Below are 25,398 nucleotides of genomic sequence, written 5' to 3'. Positions count from 1 at the left end.
CTTTAAATATAATAACTGATAATATCATCTCTAGAATGTTCTACACAGGTTCCTAACTGACATATTGTTACCTCTGTTGGTTACAATGGTATTTTAGAACAGACACAATCTCAGATTTGATTTCTTTTTATTGGAATGTATTTATTCTCAAATCACAGAATTTATGCTTGGATAACATGTGTAATAACAATTAACTGATTGAACAATTAACAAACAAAGTCAGATTCTCTTGTCATACTTTCAAATTTCACCTCACATATTTGGATTCATACAACAATTATTGATATGACGATAACAAAATGTTCAAAATTAAAAGCACCATTTCTGACTAGATTGTCAAATGCACATAAAATTTAAGACATAATTCAATCACTTGGATTTCCATATAAATATATCAACATTCCTTCCCCAGTCACAAACAAATCACACAGATCGAATGACTCTTGACATGTAATATGTAAATAGAATCTAACTCAGTGTTTTCATACAGTTTAGGCCAACAAAAATAATATGTCTGTTTATGGTTTCCCAACGGACCCTAATTTTTTACTCTCGACCCTATTTTTTTTGCACTTTTTTACTTTCTACTAAAAAAAAAAAAAAATCCTACCGACTCTTTTTTTTTGCCATTGTTACCCTAAACAAACATATTTTTTTGGCCTTACAGAAATGTATATCAGAATAGACAGGTTACTCTTCATGCAGATGTATTTGAAGAAACTGTTTTTTATTGTTGATAAAGGTTTATCACATAATCTGCCCGATATCCAGTGATTTCATCTGTGTAGTATTTTCCATATGTCACTAACATAATATGGCCTAATAGGATTTTTGTTTTCATCTCAAAGTTTTAATATTTGCTCGCCAAGACTCGTAAAAATAAAAAACTTCTTATACTTGTTTCATAACATCTCTTATGAAATGAACACTCATTTAAGATGTTATATATAAAGAAACTCCCTATTTTTTTTGGGGGGGTGGGGGATAGACTTCACTGATTACCGTATTTAACTTAAATTATGTCTTACGAGTCACAAACAAATCACACAGATCGAATGACTCTTGACATGTAATATGTAAATAGAATCTAACTTCAGTGTTTTCATACAGTTTAGGCCAACAAAAATAATATGTCTGTTTATGGTTTCCCAACGGACCCTAATTTTTTACTCTCGACCCTATTTTTTTTGCACTTTTTTACTTTCTACTAAAAAAAAAAAAAAATCCTACCGACTCTTTTTTTTTGCCATTGTTACCCTAAACAAACATATTTTTTTTGGCCTTACAGAAATGTATATCAGAATAGACAGGTTACTCTTCATGCAGATGTATTTGAAGAAACTGTTTTTTATTGTTGATAAAGGTTTATCACATAATCTGCCCGATATCCAGTGATTTCATCTGTGTAGTATTTTCCATATGTCACTAACATAATATGGCCTAATAGGATTTTTGTTTTCATCTCAAAGTTTTAATTTTTGCTCGCCAAGACTCGTAAAAATAAAAAACTTCTTATACTTGTTTCATAACATCTCTTATGAAATGAACACTCATTTAAGATGTTATATATAAAGAGACTCCCTATTTTTTGGGGGTGGGGTGGGGGATAGACTTCACTGATTACCGTATTTAACTTAAATTATGTCTTACGAATCACTTTATCACAGCTTGCTCCCGGTAAATACTTTATAATCATTATACAGGTAAAGGGTCTTTCGATTGACTGTCACATTCTCTATCTTGTGTATACACTCGTACAGTGTGTAATACAGAGAGGGCCAGCGTTTGTCTGCGTCTGCCCCGGCTCGAGACGTAGGATCTAGGTGGTTGGTGGCGTAGGCGAGCCCCACCTTGTAGTGAGAGTCGGCGAGCCCCATCTGACCTCCATACCCACCGTGTCCAAACATCATCATCCTCTACAAAATGTACCAACAATTAGGGATTTTGTAAACATTTAATACAAATGCATTAAATTTTATTACCATCAAATCTTAAAATTATACACTCCAAGTCAGTTGGACAATATAGTATCAATTTATACCACTCTACAACAAAGAAAATATCATGGTTTTTATGACGAAATAGTCTTTATACATGTATAAATAAGACAATTTGTGTTTAAATTAGGCATTCAGGATAAAAAAAAGAAGTCCTGTTATGCAGGTGGTCTTTATATAGAGGTGTCTGTATGACAGGTCTTCATAGCTGCATGTATTTTAGAAAAGATTTACGGTACAAGAATATATAATAAAAAGTGTTGTCATGTCCAACAAAACACTTTCAAGTGAACAAGGTGTTCTACCTATCTGAGTTCAAGTTAACAAGTTTCAACTGTATAATAAAGTTACACACAGTCTTCCGTCCATCTTTTTAACACCCACCAGGTCGCCTTCTTCAACCATAATAACAGTACAATTACTTTTTACATATCACATTCATTTCATATATATCAGTCATATCCATCAAAACCTTTGTTCTATAACCCCTATATGTGACCTCATTGCACTCTATGGCCTTGATAGAAAATGATTCCTCCATGCAGGAAAACCAAATATTATCAGATTCACAGCTCTAGTTTGTAAGATATTGGTAACTTACCTTTCCATCTTCATAGACAGGAAACAACATGGTACCCAGGCTCCACATGCCATCCATACTAAAGGAGAGGTCAAATCCTCCGACCTTCATCTCCTGTATCCTCTGTATACTCTCCTGGGACAACATCCTCTTACCTTTGTACACACCACCGTTACCAAGGATACCGTGGAATTTAGCCACAGATTCCGCTGTCCCGTGACCACACACAGACCCCACAGGGAGGCACCGAATGTCAGGGTCATTCATTCGTCTCACCTGTATCATATAGGTTAAAGGTCATAGGTCAAATGGATGAGGGCAAGGACAAAATTTCAAAATTAGTTGGGTGAACCAGAAACATAAAAATAAATTTTAAGCAGTCATTGAAAATCAAATAGTTGAAAGTAATAATGATGAGCATTCTGTTGCTCAATAAGGAGAACAAGGCACAAAGTTTTGGTTAAATGGAAATAAGTCAATTTGGAAACATATTACTTTAAGTAAAAGTTGTTTTTTGTTATAAGTTATAAGTAAGAATGTATAGTATAAAGAATTACAATTCATAACTGAAAACATTTACATCCATTAATCTTTTCTGTAAACAACGTTGATGGATAAAACTATATCAACATGAGGCGATACTTTTACTTACAGTGCGGAAGTCAGTTGGGTTGTCAGATGTCTTATTCAATATCTCAATATCGCCTTTAAAATTTGCGAGGTAGTCAGCAACATCAAACTTCTTCATCATCACCACTCGTGGTGCTCGGTAGAACAAAGATTTTGGTAGTCCAATATAAAATTCTAAATCTGTAATGTGTGTGCAAATATGAAGTTATTTGTTATATCTGATTCAATGGGAAATGCTGAATATACATCTTCATATGGCATGAATTTGAAGATGCCAATGTCACATTAATACAAATCAGTTTTCATATAATAAAATCTCTTAAGCTGCTTAGGTCATTCTACTCACACTTGATGATTTTTCTAGGTAACTCGCATCCTCAATACTCAAGGGGTTAATATCACTGACATTATATCCACCCCTGGATTATCTCATAGTAAAATTGGAGTCAATAGAAGACACAGGTAATTTGACCCTTTCATGTGTACATCAAAAGAATTGTAGAATGGTAAAATGTAGTTGATTGTGTTGCTTTGATGTTGGGTGTCAATCTCTCTGTAATCTTCAAAGGAAGTCTCTGCAGGCCTATGATTGGTCGGTTTTCATCCTGAACAGCCTACAGTTTTACAATGAGATAGTCTAGGGGTGGATATAACATCAGTGATAGTACCCCTGGAGTACGGAGGATGGGTTACAGGAAAAACAGAAACTCACCAAACGGATCAGCGATTTCCTCCTTGAAGTAAAGTCCGAGACTTCTTTGTTTAGGGTCCACACGTCTTACAATCTGGTCCAGGTAGAGAGCGAAGGTGATGGGATGGTAACCATGGTTAGTACCTAGTCAACAAATACAATATCATTGTAACAACAAATACAATGTCATTGTTACAACAAATACAATATCATTGTAACAACAAATACAATGTCATTGTTACAACAAATACAATATCATTGTTACATCAAATACAATATCATTGTTACATCAAATACAATGTCATTGTTACATCAAATACAATATCATTGTTACATCAAATACAATGTCATTGTTACATCAAATACAATATCATTGTTACATCAAATACAATGTCATTGTTACATCAAATACAATGTCATTGTTACATCAAATACAATGTCATTGTTACATCAAATACAATGCATTGTTACATAAATACAATGTCAAATACAATATCATTGTTACATCAAATACAATATCATTGTTACATCAAATACAATACAATATCATTGTTACATCAAATACAATATCATTGTTACATCAAATACAATATCATTGTTACATCAAATACAATATCATTGTTACATCAAATACAATATCATGTTACATCAAATACAATATCATTGTTACATCAAATACAATATCATTGTTACATCAAATACAATATCATTGTTACATCAAATACAATCATTGTCATTTAACATCAAATACATCAAATACAATGTCATTGTTACATCAAATACAATGTCATTGTTACATCAAATACAATGTCATTGTTACATCAAATACAATATCATTGTTACATCAAATACAATGTCATTGTTACATCAAATACAATGTCATTGTTACATCAAATACAATGTCATTGTTACATCAAATACAATGTCATTGTTACATCAAATACAATATCATTGTTACATCAAATACAATGTCATTGTTACATCAAATACAATATCATTGTTACATCAAATACAATATCATTGTTACATCAAATACAATATCATTGTTACATCAAATACAATATCATTGTTACATCAAATACAATATCATTGTTACATCAAATACAATGTCATTGTTACATCAAATACAATGTCATTGTTACATCAAATACAATGTCATTGTTACATCAAATACAATATCATTGTTACATCAAATACAATATCATTGTTACATCAAATACAATATCATTGTTACATCAAATACAATGTCATTGTTACATCAAATACAATGTCATTGTTACATCAAATACAATATCATTGTTACATCAAATACAATATCATTGTTACATCAAATACAATATCATTGTTACATCAAACAATTCATTGTTACATCAAATACAATGTCAATGTTACATCAAATACAATATCATTGTTAGATCAAATACAATATCATTGTTACAACAAATACAATGTCATTGTTATATCAAATACAATATCATTGTTAGATCAAATACAATATCATTGTTACAACAAATACAATATCATTATTACATCAAATACAATGTCAATGTTACATCAAATACAATATCATTGTTACATCAAATACAATGTCATTGTTACATCAAATACAATATCAATGTTACATCAAATACAATATCATTGTTAGATCAAATACAATATCATTGTTACAACAAATACAATGTCATTGTTATATCAAATACAATATCATTGTTAGATCAAATACAATATCATTGTTACAACAAATACAATATCATTATTACATCAAGTACAATATCAATGTTACACCAAATACAATATCATTGTTACATCAAATACAATGTCATTGTTACATCAAATACAATATCATTGTTACATCAAATACAATGTCATTGTTACATCAAATACAATGTCATTGTTACATCAAATACAATGTCATTGTTACATCAAATACAATGTCATTGTTACATCAAATACAATATCATTGTTACATCAAATACAATGTCATTATTACATCAAATACAATATCATTGTTACATCAAATACAATGTCATCGTTACATCAAATACAACATCATCATTTGTTACATCAAATACAATGTCATTATTACATCAAATACAATATCATTATTACATCAAATACAATATCATTATTACATCAAATACAATATCATTGTTACATCAAATACAATGTCATTGTTACAACAAATACATCGTCATTGTTACATCAAATACAATATCATTGTTACATCAAATACAATGTCATTGTTACATCAAATACAATATCATTGTTACATCAAATACAATATCATTGTTACATCAAATACAATGTCATTGTTACATCAAATACAATGTCATTGTTACATCAAATACAATGTCATTGTTACATCAAATACAATATCATTGTTACATCAAATACAATGTCATTGTTACATCAAATACAATGTCATTGTTACATCAAAGGCAATGTCATTGTTACATCAAATACAATATCATTGTTATTTTATACTTTATGACTTATACATAAAGATATGTTAATTAGCGGCATCCTCAAACACAACTATTTTGCAGTTATGTACCTTATAAATATTCCATTATTATTTTGTTTTTAAATTCAACATCTCCCATCTCTTTGGTAATATCAATAGTTTTTAGTCTCCTACCAATAATTCTAATTGGAAGAGAAAATTCTTTTCAGATAGATGTTGTCACAAATTGAGGTACCAGTGTAAGTTATAAAGACAGACATCTTGCAGAGACATGTATACTGTAAATATATACAATACCTGGTTTCCATAGAGGTTTCTGCTTGGCCAGTATTTCACCAAGTCTACTAGGATTATCCTGAATCATGGCCATCTGAAATTTCTCATCACAGGCCGCTACACCCGCCTGTGTACACAAAGAGAAGTTTATCTATAAAAGTATTACATGTTTTGTGTATAAAGAATCTGTGACAATTTTCATCACAGTAAAGGCAGTACATATTTCAAACACATCATGGTGTAATCATTCGTTGGAAAACCAGAGAAAATATTTGGTTATAGCTGATTTCTTGTACAGGGAAAGATGGGAAGAGGCTAACCGATGCTTTCTGCCTCTGTGTTTATTTCTAGGGCAAACAATGAACCAAAAAAGCACCTGGTCTTGTGGGTTTCCTTTAATGTGTGCTAGCGTACCTGATTACTAATAAGCTGCTCCAATGAAACACTTTCTTTTCCGTTTTGAGCAAATTCCGGCCAGTAAGTTTTCACTTTCTCTGCGTAGTTCAATAATCCTCTACAAAGTGAACATTATTCGTATGTTTTAGTTCTAATTAGTTTTAAGTGGGGTGGAAGATGCAAATTTTAATCTCTTTCTCCTTTCAAATCTCTCAACAAATCTAAGTGTAATACTTTTATCATAATCTTAAAATAAAACATTCTTGCAGAAGACTGATATTGAAACTACAAAAAAAAAAAAAAAAACCCACAAAAAAAACCAGTGATTTAAAACACTTCTAGCATTCTACATTGGCATCCTTGATACTACAAAGGTTATTATCAATGACATTATATCCTCCCCTGGGCTATCTTATAGTAAAACTGGAGCCAGCACAGGTAATTTGATAATGGTACACTGTGGTTGATTATGTTGCTTTGAAGTTAAGCTTTACTCTCCCTGTAGTCTTCAAAGGAAGTCTCTGAAGGCCTGCGGTTGGTCAGGTTTTTTTCTCCTGAACTGTCACCAGTTTTACTTTGAGATAGTCCAGGGAGGGTGAATATGATGTCAGTGATAGTAAACCCTGGAGTATCGAGGATTATCATATTTGTACTTACTTGTCGACTAGGTGTGCTATGACAACAGCTGACATAGACTTTGTAGTGGAGTAGAAACAAGGGAGAGAATCCTTTTTCCATAGGACCCCTGACTTTCCGTCAGCTGTTCCTCCCCAAACATTGGCGACCAGTTCCCCTTTGTAGTAGGCAGCAAATGACCCCCCTCTCTCTAGACCTTGTTCTAGGTTATACCTTAAAATATACCACCAATTTTGTACATAATGATAAATTTTTTACATAATGATAAATTACAATACAAAAAATATTTGTTATTCAGGTAACTCCGCCGACACTATAAAATCAGTGCCTACTCAAATCAAAAACTTTTTATCATTTTTGTCCTCAAGCAAACAAATAACAACCTAAATTTTGTTTGATTTTTCACAAAATCTTGAATTTTGGTACAAATTCTGTAAATCTAAGACACCAGTAGTCTCCTGGTCTGCGTTTTTCTGTATTTACGGGGATAGTTTAGACTTAGTCTTTCACTTAGGCCTGCCTCTAGCCAGGCCTAGGATTTCAGACTAACTTTAGGCTGAACATGACTTACGCCCGTAAGTGAAACGGATTTTAGTCGGAAAGCAAGTCTAGTCTCGAAGTTAGCCCCGACTAAGCTTAGCCCCTGACTTAGGCCGCTTAGTGAAACTGACTCCTGGGAATCAAATCCATGGCTTATATAAGGTTGAATAAAGTCTACTTCAGTTTTTCACTGAAATAAACTGGGATGAAGAGAAAAAAATATTTATAAAAAAAATCCCTACCTACCGACCCTTCATTTTTAAAGGGTGTTACTGGAAACAAGAATATTTTTTTTATTTTGCCTTATCATTAAGAGCACACATCATAATATTTTATGCAATTATGTACACGAACCTTTGAATTTACAATCATTATACCAGCTCATCCAATATAGGAGAAGGAATGGGTAAAAAAGGAAAATTCGAGAGGAGGAGGGGGAGGGGTAGGGGTAGGGATTGGAGGAGTTATTAGTATGAATAAACTTTTAAATTGGTTATTTAATCAGTTACATCATTGAAATCTATCCAACATGTACAAGTCATGTGGAAATATACTTACAGTCAAACCTGTCTATAAAGACCACCCAACGGGTGAAGAAAAATGGTCTCTATAGCCAAGTGGTCTTTATACACAGGTCAAATTGTGTTGAAAATGACCATTTGGTGCCCTGATAAAGTGGTCTTATTAAGCAAATCACTAAGGCTGATTTGACTGCACATTTTGGTATGATAAATTGAATTTCATTTGATATAGAATGTAGAACTATATTAAAATTTAATTAGAGGCCCAGAAGGCTATCTTATTCTTCTTCCTTTTTTTCATCGATAACAGTTCCAATTTAACATTGACTTAATTACTGGGTATATCCCTTTAGGAACCATGAATGAATGAAGCCCATTAATTTATCCAAAACTGCATCCTCAATACTCCAGGGTTTACTTTCACTGCTGTTTTATAAAAAAGATGACCAATCACAGGCATGTAAAGATATCTTTTGATGTACATCAAAACAATTGACAATGTGTCTTTGAAGTTTGGCGTCATTTAATTTCTCTGTAATTTTCAAAGGAAATCTCTGCAGGCCTGTGATTGGTCAAATTTGTTTCCTCCTAAAATGCCTTCACTTTTAAAATGAGATAATCCAGGAATGGATCTACCGGTAATGACAGTTTAAGTAACCCCTGAAATATTGAGGATGTCAAAATTAACTGGAGGAGCCTGTTGATGGATACTTACTTAAATGTCTGAAGCACCTTCTCGAACCCTGGTTTGACAAAGCCATCCACATAGATCTTTGTCTTTGCTCTAGACATATCTGTAAATATTGAGTTATGCATCTGTTTAATTTGCATGTTACAAAATAGACATGTACAATCTATATATATATATACATGTATAGGATACCTAGTATTCTTTATCATTATCTAAAATAAACTCACATTTTTTGTGAGAAGTGATATTTTCTATAGAATTCACTGCTATAATTAATTCAATTTTTGTTTGCATTCGATCATTACATTGTGAAGTACATGTATACAAGGATATATGTACAATATTTAGATCTGTTTGTACGAGGGGAGACAACTCTTACTACATTGCTGGGTCAAGTACATTGTATAGTTCTAAGTGAGTTGATACCCCCTAAACCTAAATATAGACTCATTTGCATGTTGGTGGATTCTAAAATACTGACATTTCCAGAAAATATTAAAAAGCATAAGCACTGCATTTTCATAGTAATTAAAATACCAGCTACACATATGAAACAGCTCATTCTGCAATGGGCCGAGTGTGTAACAGTTACACATGTATTAGATCTATATTCAGCTATTGTTGCTACTCCTGTATTGACATTAAGTTGTAGTGAGTAATGAACTACCTTTATATATGGAAATAAATATTACCTGTGAGCAAGTTACAAAACTACTCAAGTCGTGAAAATGTGTCCGACGTTCCACTGGACTTTATCGTGTCAAAATGTGGAACACATTCACAGCTGTGAACAGGTTGTCTCCCCTGCATCACTATCTCGTCGATATCGACTTAATCACAGTTAGCTGCAATATTGTAGCTCAAAAGACTTTTTGATAGAAAATGGTATCGTCTTTAGAGCTACAATTGGTGCCTATTACTGCCAATGGAGCAAAGAAATGATTATGCACACCATTATAAAACGTTTCTTTGCATTTTTATCGTACTTGTTTGATATCGCTTACCTACTAGGTAATAAAACTGAACCACATAAAATATCAAATTCTCACCGAGGCATTATTTTTTTACATAATACATATGAAGGTATTTCTGAAGGGAATTTATACGGCAAGTCCACAAATTGTGAATTTGACGTCTTATGAGCGGTACGGTAAATATTAAGAATAGTAGTTAAGTTTTTTTTTGGATAAAAATAATATGTAAATGTATGTATACGCATTGATAATTGGAAACCCACAAAAAAGTATAGAAAACCATGCCCGAGTGATTTTCGGAGGCAGTGCTCCACTACTACACATAGGGACCAAATCGTACCAGGCCGAAAGGTATAGTCGGGCGGGTACGTATATTCGTTCTAGATCACAGTGGATTCCGCTTATTTGCATATGCGGGTTTCCAGGTGAGCAAATGCAAATAACCAGATTATTCATAATGAATACATCGTTTTTTTTTGTTTTTTTTTTTGCGTTTGGTTGTACTATTTTTATAACAGAGCTGATAACTCATTGCGTTCTCGATACTCCATGGGTTACTATCACTGACGTTATAACCACCCTGGCCTATCTGACAGACTAGTAAAACTGGAGGCATTTCAGGAGGAAAAAACTGAACAATTACAAGCCTGCAGAGACTTCCTTTGAAGATTACATCTAGAGAGCGAGTCGACGCCCAACTTCAACACACTGTCGATGCACAACAATGGATCAAATAACCGGTGTCTTCTGTTGCCTCCAATTATACTACATGAAATAGGAGTGGATATAACGTCAGTGATAGTAAACCCGGGAGTATCTAGGATGGACTCATTGTTATTTATCATAAACAATAGCGTTTATCAGATAAAAAATTAATATTCAAAAGTCAGAATGATCACAGGCGTTCTGCTTCTGGTTTGATAAAGATATAATAGGGTAGGATATTTTATTTTTTCAAAACCAGATGCAGACGCCTGTGAAATGATGGAGATTTTATATTTTAAAAACGGATGTCCAGGCTTTGATTCAGTATCTTCAAACTTAAATCGTTGGACAAAAACGGTTATTGGTCACTAATGTTGCCATATCACTACCTTATAGCACAACAATATTGTAGTGGCCTATAGTATATTTAGATAGATTAGTTGTAGTTCTCATAAGTTAGAACCAGACACTTGAAGACACGTTTCTAAGATTGGGTGCAGTGATTGTAATTCACGTTCCATTCCTTTTAGGTTCCTTTGGTTGGACAACTTTAATGGTGCAGATATATAAGCTTACATTTAATATGCATTCGATTAGAAGGAACCAAGGATTGGACGTCATCTGCGTCCAACCTAGATTTCATTGCATCTACAAACTCCGCTATCCAAGGGTTACGATCAGTACGAGCTGAAGGACCCTGTGATTTTTGTCACAGGCGCTTGCAGATCATATTTATACAGTATATATAAAGTTGTTGTAAAGAGTATATAACGGTATAGGGCTACTGGATATCTGCAAGCCCCTCTGACTTACACAACGGTAAAGGTATTCAGCCCCACCAATCAATGTTGGTAACGTTAACTAGCTTGACCTACGATACTATAAAAGGTATCACTGAAGAAGTCTTATAACAACATTGCAGCTAATTTCCCATCTTCTACCCTTTCTCTCTTGTTACAAACATGCAGGCTTTTACGTGAAATCAATTTCACCGTTTTTATTTCAATGCTCGGATGACCTTACGTGCGTTTTGTACAGCATTTATTTCTTGAAAATATCGGCTGGGACTGGTTTAACGAAGTTAGACAAGGCCTTCCTTAGGTTGTTTTTTTCTTCTGATTTTCGTCCGCATACTGGTAGGAACACAAACAGTTTTAGGAACTTATAAAGTGTGCAACTGCGGAAAGCCATGCTTCCTACCATTCCCAAAAATCTATATTAAGACCCCTCTTTTGATCAAATGCATAAAAGTAACTTAATTATTTTGAAGAAATGCATGCATCAATTAGATCAATGCCGAAAAAGCGCTAGGGAAAATTTGTGGGTTTTTTGCATGTGGATTTGTTCGCCTTGTTAGCTTGTAGGTTTTAGAAAATCAAAAAGACGCAAAATAAATTTAAAAAAAAAAAGGCCAAGAAACTGATAATTATTTGTCAAAAATGGAAATTAAGCGATGTTGCCCATCTCATTAGAATGCCCGAACGTTTACGAAGGAAATGAGACACGGTTTGAGAAGCACGAGTCTTTGACATTGTAATCAATATCAAAAACTTTAGATGATTAAAACGGCTAAAATCATGAAGAGCGAGAAAGTTAGGTTATAGTTCCGGTATGGTTTGTTGCTGTCGTTAATCTATCTAAATGTAGTTAATGATTGGTAATGAAAGGCTTTTCTTAAAGATGCTCCACCGCCGACAGAGCATAAATGACATTCATCATTTGAAAAATAATTGGTAATCAATCGTATATATATGTCTGATTAACACAAAAACTATAATAAAATAATTCATTTTGTCTTTGGTGCATGCGCAATCAGTATTTCATACCATATAGGTTATAGTGACACAGGATTTTTTCGGGATGCAATTAAATCTTCCTTTTCTTTTAACTTAAAGTAAAATTAGAAGCTCAAACTTTTCATTGGTGGTAATGGTGTAAAGTAAGTAACTTTTGTAACTGAAGGAAAAATACTAAATCGTTTGCTCATGTTTTTAATAGTGAAAAAATACCATTTGTCGGCGGTGGAGCATCTTCTGAACGCAGGCACGTAGGTACTATACGTGCCTCTATATACAGTCCATGTCGTCCATACTCATTTATACAAACGACGTCAGAAAGTTTATTTTAATATTTAAGAAGGATTTTCTTATATGTAGGTATTTTTCACCCTTTGACTGTCAAATGCTGAACCTGCCGCACTGGTAAAATAAATGCGTTCTAAACAGTCACGTGCTCGCCCACGTCTTCAAGCATTTGACACAATACAAAATACATACGATTTGTTATTGGAGACCAACGAATGATCTATGTATTCAATCCTAAAGAAACCTAAATCAGACACTATATATCATTCGGTTTATCAATATATCAACATTACACAAGAACGACAGAAAAAAACATTACTTGTATCATCTGTTTCAAACAACATATACCAACATCCTTAGAAACAAGAGGAACAACCACCAAAGAGCGGAGAGAATACGGAAAGCTAGTTAATAGAGGGGAAAAAAGAGGGTTAGGTTCATAGCAAAACCCGTACAAACTTACCAAATCAACACGGGAAGGATCCATAAGTCAGGGTCACTGAAAAGTTGTAGAGAAGAGGTACAGATACAGCTATCAGAAACACACGGAGACGAGCAGCAGGGGAGACCATTATAAGTGCGGCTAGAAAGTGAAGAAGTACACACTGGCTGGAAGGGGTCGGCATCTAAGTCAGTCAACGAAGCAAAAAGCCGATTGCGACACACAACTATCGTGGGAACATCTGCAGTAGGGAAGCAGGACCTAGGGACATCTATAACACTCTCTGGAAAAAGAATGCTGATGTCACAGAGAGGCGAACGTTGGTACAGAAAGAGATATAAAAATAGTTGGGAAAAAAAAGAAGACATACGACCAAAGTAGTGGTCTATGGTCATTGCATCCACCGTAATTCCATTATTTAACAATGTCTTCATTACGTAAAAATATCTATGTAGGGGTAATGCTAAATGTAGTTAATGACTGACAATATGTGCACATCAGCAGGTGAGAGGATGTTTTTTTCTATGTAGGTATTTTTCACCTTTTGACTCCAATGTATTTACGATTTCAAATGGAAACCAACGGATTATGTAGCGGTTTGCTAAATGTTGTTAATGATTGATAATATGATTAGCGTGTACTTCAGCAGGTGAAAGAATGTTTCTTAGACATGTGGATATTTTTTTTTATTCCAATAGGCATGTCAATGAACAGCAAAACAGTAACATAGTGAATCTTGATTACTTTTTATCCATTTCTTATGGTACAATTTTACCTAATCTAATCCTTCAATACTGCATTACCATAATGCATGCGTCTCACAATGCCAAATGGTAGATTTTGAAAGGAAGCAGACGATACATTAAAATTGTTCTGGGATTGGTAATACATATTGTATGGTTATACATATTGTTATGATTGCATTGTGTTGGTTTTTTTCGATGATTGAGAAATCGATATCAACGGGTATTTTTATCTGCTGATATCAGTATACACATACATAAAAATATACATATACCTTTATACATTGGATGGATGGGCGAGTATACTTCCTTTTCAGTCAAGACTCTTTGATTCCAAATAAAGATGATATCTTGCCACATAGACCGACATTATTGTAAAATTAAAGGTAACATGGCACCAGGCAAAAAAAAAAAAACGATAACCACCACAAAATTTCGAACCTTTTACAATGATATAATCTTACCAATGTAACTTAAAGTGAACAGTCGGGCAAGGATGGCTAAAGTCGGTAAAAATGGTGTGAATGTATCCAGTATAATTTCTTATGGAATAGAAAATTAAACTTTCTTGTCAAAATCTGTCTGCGTACGTAGAAATTAATTTAAAGTATGGAAATTCTAAAACGTCCTCTCCAGGCTGACTATGTCCGTGGTTACATTTCCACGCAGCCTCGCTTTCAATGATTTCAACTTTTCTTTATTTCAATGGTCAGAACTGGGAAACGTAAGCAGAACTTGACCGTCGTATTGATATGTGAGAATTTTTGGAAGGCCAATGAACGCATTTAGACTGGTTTTCTTTGCCCGACTATTCACTTTAATATAACATACATAATCAATGTTAGTCATTGCCCATAAATCTACAGCGTATATTTGTAATAAAAGGGCTAGAAAAGCACATAAATAATATCATTAATTGAGTCGCTAGGCTTTTTGTTTTTCTTCATCTCGTCTGCAATGAGGGCCATTAATTTAAATTGACTTAAAATATTTAACAGGCATAATATAAAATTCTGTCATTTCTTTCGGAATTGCTACGATATTTTTTTATTTCTTCAAAATTTGTAACCTTCACCAAATTGTTCTCATGGAGAACACCCCACAATGTGTCAAAGACCTTTAGGCCAAAAACATTGACGTATTATTTGTCAATATGAAATGGAAATTAAGCGATGTTGTAATGGCCTACCTCATTAAAATCCCTGAACGTTTAAGAAGGAAATGAGACACGGTTTGAGAAACACGAGTATTTGACATTGTAATCAATACCAACAACTTTAGATGATTGAAAGGGCTAAAGTCATGAAAATATGAGAAAGAAAAAGCTGGAGAAGATCTAGAAACAGAAATTTAACTCAAAAGGAAAGTAATCATACAAATGGTCTGTCCCTAGGATGCTACAGGGAACATGTTCACTTGGTCTCTTCATGCTTCAGTGAGGTCCAACACCAGAACAGTAATGACTAGAGGTTAATACCGATATTTCTTAAATAACCAATCTTAAACGTGCATGTGATGTAGTTGATTTAGTAATTTAAATTTTCGCTGTTGTTAATTTATGCTGCCCATGCCACAACGACGAATAAAATACGTCTTACGCAGTCCCAAAACACGCACCTCGCACTTCACACACGCTACACACTGCATACATGGGAGGCCGTCCTTACATGGCCCTGGCTGGACGTTAAAATCAAACAAACAAACAAACAAACGCAGTCCCGTTATGAAAACGAAATGTACATCTAGGAAGGAGTAAATAGCTCGCTCACCACAACCACTCGAAACAGCACATCACACTCTATAGTGTGCAACATTTATGAAATTATTTGGGATTTGAATTAGAGATCAACTGATTCCCCGACTAACCACATGCTGTCGATTTTGTCTATTTTAAGAAATTGTAACTGAATATGTAACATTAGGGTAATCAATGAACTTCACCTCATTAAATGTGGAAAATCATAGTTTTTGTTCAGTTGATTTTTGTGGTGTCACGGTTTCCAATATATGCCTTTGTTACGTTTCACTAATCCTTCAACAAATGTGACTGTGCATGAATGAGTTTTTATATTGAATTTCGTTTTCTTGTTGGAAACTAAACCTAATTGATATGTTTTGACAGATTTGTAATCATCAAATATTCAAATCAGCATAATACACTTGCTAAATTGACACCTTTTCATCAAAAAACAGACGTATTAGTTGTTGATATAAAATGGAAATGGATAAATCCTGTAATTCCTCACTTAAATGGAACACTGAACTCTTCCAAGGGAAACGCGACACGCACGGTATTTAAAACACGAAAGTTTGTAGTGAGAGTCGGCGAGCCCCTTCTGACCTCCATAAACCCACCGTGTCCTAAACACTCATCATCCTCTACAAAATGTACCATACAATTAGGGATTTTTGTAATCACATTTAATACAAATGCATTAAATTTTATATACCATCTCTACATCTTAAAATTATACACTCCATCGTCAGTTGGTCAATATAGTATCAATTTTATATACTCGATCCCTACAACAAAGAAGGTATCATGGTATTGTATGACGGAATATAGTCTATATTGCATGTATACATGGAGTCTAATTTGTGTTGAAATTAGGCATTCAGGGATAAATAAAGAAGTACTGTTATGCAGGTGGTCTTTATATAGAGGCTGTACTGTATGACAGGTCTTCATAAGCTGCATGATATTTAGATAAAGATTTACGGTACAAAGAATATAGAACTAAAAAAGTGTTGTTCATGTCCAACAAAACAACTTTCAAGTAAACTCAGGATCTTCTACCTATCTGAGTTCAAGTTAACAAGTTTCAACTGTATATTAAAGTTACAAACAGTCTTAACTTTTCAATCTCATAGTATAGGCATATATGACATTTCAGAACTTTAAAACAAACAGAGCTTTTCTTAGTTCTACAGTGATATACATATTGTTTAAAAAGTCGTAGCATCATGTCAATCATATTGTTATGGCAACCATGTAAGCCAAGCAGTATTGATAATGGAGATACACTAACATTAAATGTAGTCTTTTCCTCATCAACCATAACTTTAATCAGTTTGGAAATCACTGATCTGAGCCAATGGTTATTGAGAAGAAAAATGTAACAGTATAATTACTTTTTACATACACATTCATTTCAGATATATCAGTCACATCCATCAAAACCTTTTTTCTATAACCCCTATATGTGACCTCACCGCACTCTATGGCCTTGATAGAAAATGATTCCTCCATGCAGGAAAACCAAATAATATTATCAAATTCACAGCTCTAGTTTTTAAGATATTGGTAGCTTACCTTTTCATCTTCATAGACGGGAAACAACATGGTCCCCAGGCTCCACATGCCATCCATACTAAAGGAGAGGTCAAATCCTCCGACCTTCATCTCCTGTATCCTCTGTATACTCTCCTGGGACAACATCCTCTTACCTTTGTACACACCACCGTTACCAAGGATACCGTGGAATTTAGCCACAGATTCCGCTGTCCCGTGACCACACACAGACCCCACAGGGAGGCACCGAATGTCAGGGTCATTCATTCGTCTCACCTGTATCATATAGGTTAAAGGTCATTGGTCAAAAGGCTGAGGGCAAGGACAAAATTTCAAAATTAGTTGGGTGAACCAGAAACATAAAAATAAATTTTTAAGCAGTCATTGAAATATCAAATAGTTGAAAGTAATAATTATGAGAATTCTGTTGCTCAGTAAGGAGAACAAGGCACAAAGTTTTGGTTAAGTGGAAATAAGTCACTTGGAAACATATACTTTTAGTGAAAGTTGTTTTTTTGTTTTTAAGTTATATAAGTAAGAATGTAAAGTATAAAGAATTACAATTCATAATTCTGAAAACATTTACATCATTAATATTTTCAACGTTGATGGATAAAAACTATATCAACATGAGGCGATACTTTTACTTACAGTGCGGAAGTCGGTTGGGTTGTCAGATGTCTTATTCAATATCTCAATATCGCCTTTAAAAAAATTTGCGAGGTAGTCAGCAACATCAAACTTCTTCATATCACCACTCGTGGTGCTCGGTAGAACAAAAGATTTCGGAAGTCCCAATATAAAATTCTAAATCTGTAAATGTGTGTTGCCAAATATGAAGTTATTTGTTATATCTGATTCAATGGGAAATGAAATATCTTTACTATCTCATAGTAAAATTGGAGCTACAGAATATACCACTTTCATGTCTACATCAGTTAGGAATTGTAGGAATGTTAAAATGAATTTGCTTTGATGTAGGTGTCAATCTCTCTGTTAATCTTCAATGTTTTCAATATTGCAATACAGGGGTGGATAATCAGTGATAGTTTCCCCTGCCGAGTACGGAAGGCATTATTACAGGGAATAAAAAACACAGAAACTCACCAAACGGATTTTCAGCTTGAAGTAAAGTAATTAGTGGTTTACAATCTGGTTCTAGTGAGCTAAGGTGATTGGTGATGTTAACCTCTGAGTACTAGTCAACAATACAATAATCATTGGAAACAGCTAATACAATGGTCATTTGATACTCACCTAGTCATGTTACATCACTTAGATATCCGATTTTCTTATTCGTAATTACATCAAATAGACATTGTAACATGCAATGTCTTTGTTACATCAAATACTAGATATCCTTGATTACTCCTGTTACATTCATAATAACAATATCATGGTTACATTACAATGTCATTGTTACAATCAAATTTCAATGGCAGGGTTACATTCAATGGTACATTATAAAATACAAATTCATTGTTTCAACAATTACCACATTGTTACATCAAGTACAAGTGTAATTGTTTACATCATAATACAATGATTGGTTATCACATACAATGTCATTGTAACATCAAATACAATATCATTGTTACATCAAATTTACAATATCAGGAAGGAAAATTACACAGGTTACATTTGATGTGTTACATCAAAATTACACATTGTCAGAACATATGGTTATTATATACAATGTCATTGTGTACATCATGGTTTGTTTACATCAAAATTACAATGTCATTGTTACATCATAATACAATGATTGTTACATTCAAATACATTGTCATTGTTACATCAAATACAATATCATTGTAAACAGTCAAATACATATATCATTCAAATACAAATATCATTGTTATTACAGTACAATGGTCTGGTTTCATCACAGGTATCAATGTGATTGGTCTTTGTAACATAAAATACATTATCATTGTTAAATCAATTTCTATGTCAATGTTAATCACATTAACAATGCCCATTGCCGACATCAAAATCACTATATCATTGTAACCATCAAATACAATGTCATTGTGTAACATCAAATACAATTGTTGTTACATCAAATACAAATTGACTGATACATGCAATATCAATGTTTCACCAAATACAATATCATTGTTACCATCAAATACAATGTTCATTGTTTAAATCAGATATTATTGTTAACATCAGTGATAGTACCCCATAAGTACGGTCATTGTTACCATCAATTACAATGTCATTGTTACATTCAAAACAATGAATCATTGTTTACATCAATTTACATATGTCATTGTTACATCAACTACAATATGTCATTTTACATAAATACAATATCTTGAAATACAATGTCATTGTTACATCACTTCTTTACAATCTCATTGTTACATCCAATCAAATACAATACATTGTTACATCAAATACATTGTCATTATAAATACACTTTGTTACATTCTAAATACAATGTCATTGTCATCAGGTTTCATTATTACATGCTTCATTGTTACATTCAGATTCTATTTTCAGTGGTAATACCATGTCATTGTTAGTACTAATAATCATTGTCATCAAATACAATGTCATTCAATTTCTTTTCATGGTTTAATATGTCATTGTACATTCAATATCAATATCACAATGTCATTGTTACATTCAAAATACATTCAATTATTTGATCATTGTTACATAAATAACACAATACAATACATATATTCATTATCATAATACGCGATCATTGTTTAACACATAATATCATTGATTACTTAAATTACATCAAATATATCATTGTTACATCAAATAATACAATACATCCAAATACAATGTCATTGTTCACATCATTTGGGTAAATACAATATCATTGTTTATTCATTATTACTTTCATGTTACTTCATACATAAATCATGTTACATCATATGTTTTGTTAACATCAAATACGGCATCCAAATCAAACATTGTAGTGATCAGACAAATTCTTTTCATATTTGCAGTTTGTTTTGCTTACATCATATACAATGTCAAGTGTATACTAGATTCAGTGTTACATCAATATTCAAATGTATCATAATACAATATCATTGTTACATTTAAATTTCTATTGATTGTTACATCATTACATGTCTTTGTTACATCAAATCAATAATAGTTACACAAATACAATAGTTACATCCAATACCATTGTGACATTCAAATACAATTCATTGATTGTTTCACTTGTACATCAAATTATGTCTTGAATTCTTTACAATCAGTTTCAGCAAATACAATGTCATTGTTACAAAATACGAAACAACAAGGTACAACAGTATAAAGTTAGATAAAGTTTGTACATATTGTTACATTATCATTGTTACAGACAACAAAATATAATGTCATGACATGTTTTTACACTGGTTTCAGATAACAATGTATACTAAATAAATACAAAATACAATATCATTGTTTCCAAATAGAGTAATTGTTTCATGCATTGTTACGATCAGTCATTTCATTCAAATACAAGTCCAAATACTATTTTATAGGATTATCATGAAATTTAGCAATGGGATGTACCTTATCTTATTTTTTTGAAATTTCTTTTACATCAAAATCCGACATACACGCCGCCTGTGTACACAAAAAGAGAGAAGTATGTTGTTTATGTATCTCTAAAAGTACTGGTAATTATATACATGGTTTCCATTTTTTCTGTGTATAAAGGTCTAATATCCTGTATCATTGGACATCTGGAAATTTTCATCCACAGTAAAGGCACTGTGTACACAAAAGAGATAGTTTACATATTTCACAAACACATCATCACAGGAATGGCTGTACATATTTCAAAAAAATCATTGATATTGTAAACCAAAAGAAAATATCATTGTGTACATAGCTGATTTCTTGTACAGGGGAAAGATGGGAAGAGGCTAACCGATGCTTTCTGCCTCTGTGTTTATTTCTAGGGCAAACAATGAACCCGCAAAAAAGCACCTGGTCTTGTGGGTTTCCTTTAATGTTGTGCTAAGCGTACCTGATTACTAATAAGCTGCTCCAATGAAACACTTTCTTTTTTTCCATTTGAGCAAATTCGGCCAGTAAGTTTTCACTTTCTCTGCGTAGTTCAATAATCCTCTACAAAGTGAACATTATTCGTATGTTTTAGTTTTCTAATTAGTTTTAAGTGGGATGGATAGATGCAAATTTTAATCTCTTTCTCCTTTCAAAATCTCTCAACAAATCTAAGTGTTATACCATTTATCTTAATCTTAAAATAAAAAATACATTCTTGAAGAAGACTGATATTGAAACTACAAAAAAAAAAAAAAAAACCAAAAAAAAAACCAGTGATTTAAAACATTTCTAGCATTCTACATTGGCATCCTTGATGCTCCAAAGGTTATTATTAATGACATTATATCCACCCCTGGGCTATCTAATAGTAAAACTGGAGCCAGCACAGGTAATTTGATAATGGTACACTGTGGTTGATTATGTTGAAGTTTACTTACTCATCCCTGAAGTTGAAGCGCGGGTCTCCAACTGTCCAGTTTTACTTTGAGATAGTCCAGGGAGGGTGGATATATGTCAGTGATAGTAATCCTTGGAGTATCCGCGAGGATGATCACATTTGTACTTACTTGTCGACTAGGTGTGCTATGACAACAGCTGACATAGACTTTGTGGTGGAGTAGAAACAAGGGAGAGAATCCTTTTTCCACAGGACCCCTGACTTTCCGTCAGCTGTTCCTCCCCAAACATTGGCGACCAGTTCCCCTTTGTAGTAGGCAGCAAATGACCCCCCTCTCTCTAGACCTTGTTCTAGGTTATACCTTAAAATATACCACCAATTTTGTACATAATGATAAATTTTTTACATAATGATAAATTACAATACAAAAAATATTTGTGATTCCGGTAACTCCGCCGACACTATAAAATCAGTGCCTACTCAAATCAAAAACTTTTTATCATTTTTGTCCTCAAGCAAACAAATAACAACCTAAATTTTGTTTGATTTTTCACAAAATCTTGAATTTTGGTACAAATTCTGTAAATCTAAGACACCAGTAGTCTCCTGGTCTGCGTTTTTCTGTATTTACGGGGATAGTTTAGACTTAGTCTTTCACTTAGGCCTGCCTCTAGCCAGGCCTAGGATTTCAGACTAACTTTAGGCTGAACATGACTTACGCCCGTAAGTGAAACGGATTTTAGTCGGAAAGCAAGTCTAGTCTTGAAGTTAGCCCCGACTAAGCTTAGTCCCTGACTTAGGCCGCTTAGTGAAACTGACTCCTGGGAATCAATTCCATGGCTTATATAAGGTTGAATAAAGTCTACTTCAGTTTTTCACTGAAATAAACTATGATGAAGAGAAAAAAATATTTTTAAAAAAAATCCCTACCTACCGACCCTTCATTTTTAAAGGGTGTTACTGGAAACAAGAATATTTTTTTTATTTTGCCTCATCATTAAAAGCACACATCATAATATTTTATGCAATTATGTACACAAACCTTTGAATTTACAATCATTATACCAGTCATCCAATATAGGAGAAGGAATGGGTAAAAAGGAAAATTCGAGAGGAGGAGGGGGAGGGGGGGGGTAGGGGTAGGGATTGGGGGAGTTATTAGTATGAATAAACTTTTAAATTGGTTATTTAATCAGCTACATCATTGAAATCTATCCAACATGTACAAGTCATGTGGAAATATACTTACAGTCAAACCTGTCTATAAAGACCACCCAACGGGTGAAGAAAAATGGTCTCTATAGCCAAGTGGTCTTTATACACAGGTCAAATTGTGTTGAAAATGACCATTTGGTGCCCTGATAAAGTGGTAAAGTAAAGATTTCTTTTGATGTACATCAAAACAATTGACACTGAGTATTTGAAGTTGGGCGTCAGTTGGGCGTCACTTAATTTCTCTCTAATTTTCAAAGGAAACCTATGGGCCTGTGATTGGTCTTTTTTTTCTCCTAAACTGCCTTCACTTTTAAAATGAGATAATCCAAGAATGGATCTAATGACAGTGTAAGTAACCCCTGAAATATTGAGGATGTCAAAACTAACTGGAGGAGCCTGTTGATGGATACTTACTTAAATGTCTGAAGCACCTTCTCAAACCCTGGTTTGACAAAGCCATCCACATAGATCTTCGTCTTTGCTCTAGACATATCTGTAAATATTGAGTTATGCATCTGTTTAATTTGCATGTTACAAAATAGACATGTACAATCTATATATACATGTAGGCCTATATGATACCTAGTATTCTTTATCATTATCTAAAATAAACTCACATTTTTTGTGAGAAGTGATATTTTCTATAGAATTCACTGCTATGATTAATTAAATTTTTGTTTGCATTCGATCATTACATTGTGAAGTACATGTATACAAGGATATATGTACATTATTTAGATCTGTTTGTACGAGGGGAGACAACTCTTACTACATTGCTGGGTCAAGTACATTGTATAGTTCTAAGTGAGTTGATACCCCCTAAACCTAAATATAGACTCATTTGCATGTTGGTGGATTCTAAAATACTGACATTTCCAGAAAATATTAAAAAGCATAAGCACTGCAGTTTCATAGTAATTAAAATACCAGCTACACATTGAAACAGCTCATTCTGCAATGGGCCGAGTGTGTACACATGTATTAGTTCAGCTATTGTAGCTACTCCTGTATTGACATTAAGTTGTAGTGAGTAATGAACTACCTTTATATATGTAAATAAATATTACCTGTGTGCAAATTACAAAACTATTCAAGTCGTGAAAATGTGTCCGACGTTCCACTGGACTTTATCGTGTCAAAATGTGGAACACATTCACAGCTGTGAACAGGTTGTCTCCCCTGCATCACTATCTCGTCGATATCGACTTGATCACAGTTAGCTGCAATATTGTTAGCTCAAAAGACTTTTTGATAGAAAATGGTATCGTCTTTAGAGCTACAATTGGTGCCTATTACTGCCAATGGAGCAAAGAAATGATTATGCACACCATTGTAAAACGTTTCTTTGCATTTTTATCGTACTTGTTTGATATCGCTTACCTACTAGGTAATAAAACTGAACCACATAAAATATCAAATTCTCACCGAGGCATTATTTTTTTACATAATACATATGAAAGTATTTCTGAAGGGAATTTATACGGCAAGTCCACAAATTGTGAATTTGACGTCTTATGAGCGGTACGGTAAATATTAAGAATAGTAGTTAAGTTTTTTTTGGATAAAAATAATATGTAAATGTATGTATACGCATTGATAATTGGAAACCCACAAAAAAGTATAGAAAACCATGCCCGAGTGATTTTCGGAGGCAGTGCTCCACTACGACACATAGGGACCAAATCGTACCAGGCCGAAAGGTATAGTCGGGCGGGTACGTATATTCGTTCTAGATCACAGTGGATTCCGTTTATTTGCATATGCGGGTTTCCAGGTGAACAAATGCAAATAACCAGATTATTCATAATGGCTATATCGGTTTTTTGGGTTTTTTTTTGCGTTTTGTTGTACTATTTTTTATAACAGAGCTGATAAACTCATTGCGTTCTCGATACTCCATGGGTTACTATCACTGACGTTATATCCACCCCTGGCCTATCTCACAGACTACTAAAACTGGAGGCATTTCAGGAGGAAAAAACTGAACAATTACAAGCCTGCAGAGACTTCCTTTGAAGATTACAGAGAGAAGCGAGTCGACGCCCAACTTCAACACACTGTCAACCACAATGTACCGTTATACGATTCTTTT

The 25,398-nt window shown here is 33.4% G+C and overlaps 2 protein-coding genes across 2 annotated transcripts; both read right to left on the bottom strand.

Annotated features, from left to right (window-relative positions):
* Positions 1-110: 110 nt before the first annotated feature.
* On the bottom strand, positions 111-10,242 carry LOC138323644 (beta-lactamase domain-containing protein 2-like). The gene is made up of 9 exons (XM_069268396.1): positions 10,115-10,242; positions 9,447-9,525; positions 7,692-7,883; positions 7,053-7,152; positions 6,660-6,765; positions 3,920-4,042; positions 3,230-3,387; positions 2,599-2,853; positions 111-1,916 (listed from the first exon to the last, which is right to left on the bottom strand). The coding sequence occupies exons 2-9, from the start codon at positions 9,521-9,523 to the stop codon at positions 1,662-1,664; spliced, it is 1,266 nt and encodes a 421-aa protein (XP_069124497.1). The 5' UTR covers positions 9,524-9,525; positions 10,115-10,242; the 3' UTR covers positions 111-1,661.
* An 11,418-nt stretch (positions 10,243-21,660) lies between these two features.
* On the bottom strand, positions 21,661-24,487 carry LOC138324388 (beta-lactamase domain-containing protein 2-like). Its single transcript, XM_069269456.1, has 4 exons — positions 24,374-24,487; positions 23,721-23,799; positions 22,261-22,452; positions 21,661-21,754 (listed from the first exon to the last, which is right to left on the bottom strand). Exons 2-4 carry the CDS (start codon positions 23,795-23,797, stop codon positions 21,661-21,663), a joined length of 363 nt encoding a protein of 120 aa, XP_069125557.1. The 5' UTR covers positions 23,798-23,799; positions 24,374-24,487.
* Positions 24,488-25,398: the final 911 nt, after the last annotated feature.

The sequence above is a fragment of the Argopecten irradians genome, chromosome 5 (genome assembly GCF_041381155.1).
Source record: "Argopecten irradians isolate NY chromosome 5, Ai_NY, whole genome shotgun sequence".
NCBI classification, from domain to species: domain Eukaryota; kingdom Metazoa; phylum Mollusca; class Bivalvia; order Pectinida; family Pectinidae; genus Argopecten; species Argopecten irradians.
This window is presented reverse-complemented; position numbering and strand designations above follow the sequence as displayed.

Bases quoted from the DNA above. Each gene is read 5' to 3' on its own strand.
- LOC138323644 (XM_069268396.1), bottom strand. From the start codon at position 9,523: ATGTCTAGAGCAAAGACAAAGATCTATGTGGATGGCTTTGTCAAACCA. The intron at 6,766-7,052 runs GTACGCTAGCAC...TTGTGTACACAG, and splicing joins AGCAGCTTATTAGTAATCAG to GCGGGTGTAGCGGCCTGTGA. The intron at 2,854-3,229 runs GTAAGTAAAAGT...TATATGATACAG, and splicing joins ACCCAACTGACTTCCGCACT to GTGAGACGAATGAATGACCC.
- LOC138324388 (XM_069269456.1), bottom strand. From the start codon at position 23,797: ATGTCTAGAGCAAAGACGAAGATCTATGTGGATGGCTTTGTCAAACCA. The intron at 22,453-23,720 runs GTAAGTATCCAT...GTATATTTTAAG, and splicing joins AAGGTGCTTCAGACATTTAA to GTATAACCTAGAACAAGGTC. The intron at 21,755-22,260 runs GTAAGTACAAAT...TTCACTTTGTAG, and splicing joins ATAGCACACCTAGTCGACAA to AGGATTATTGAACTACGCAG.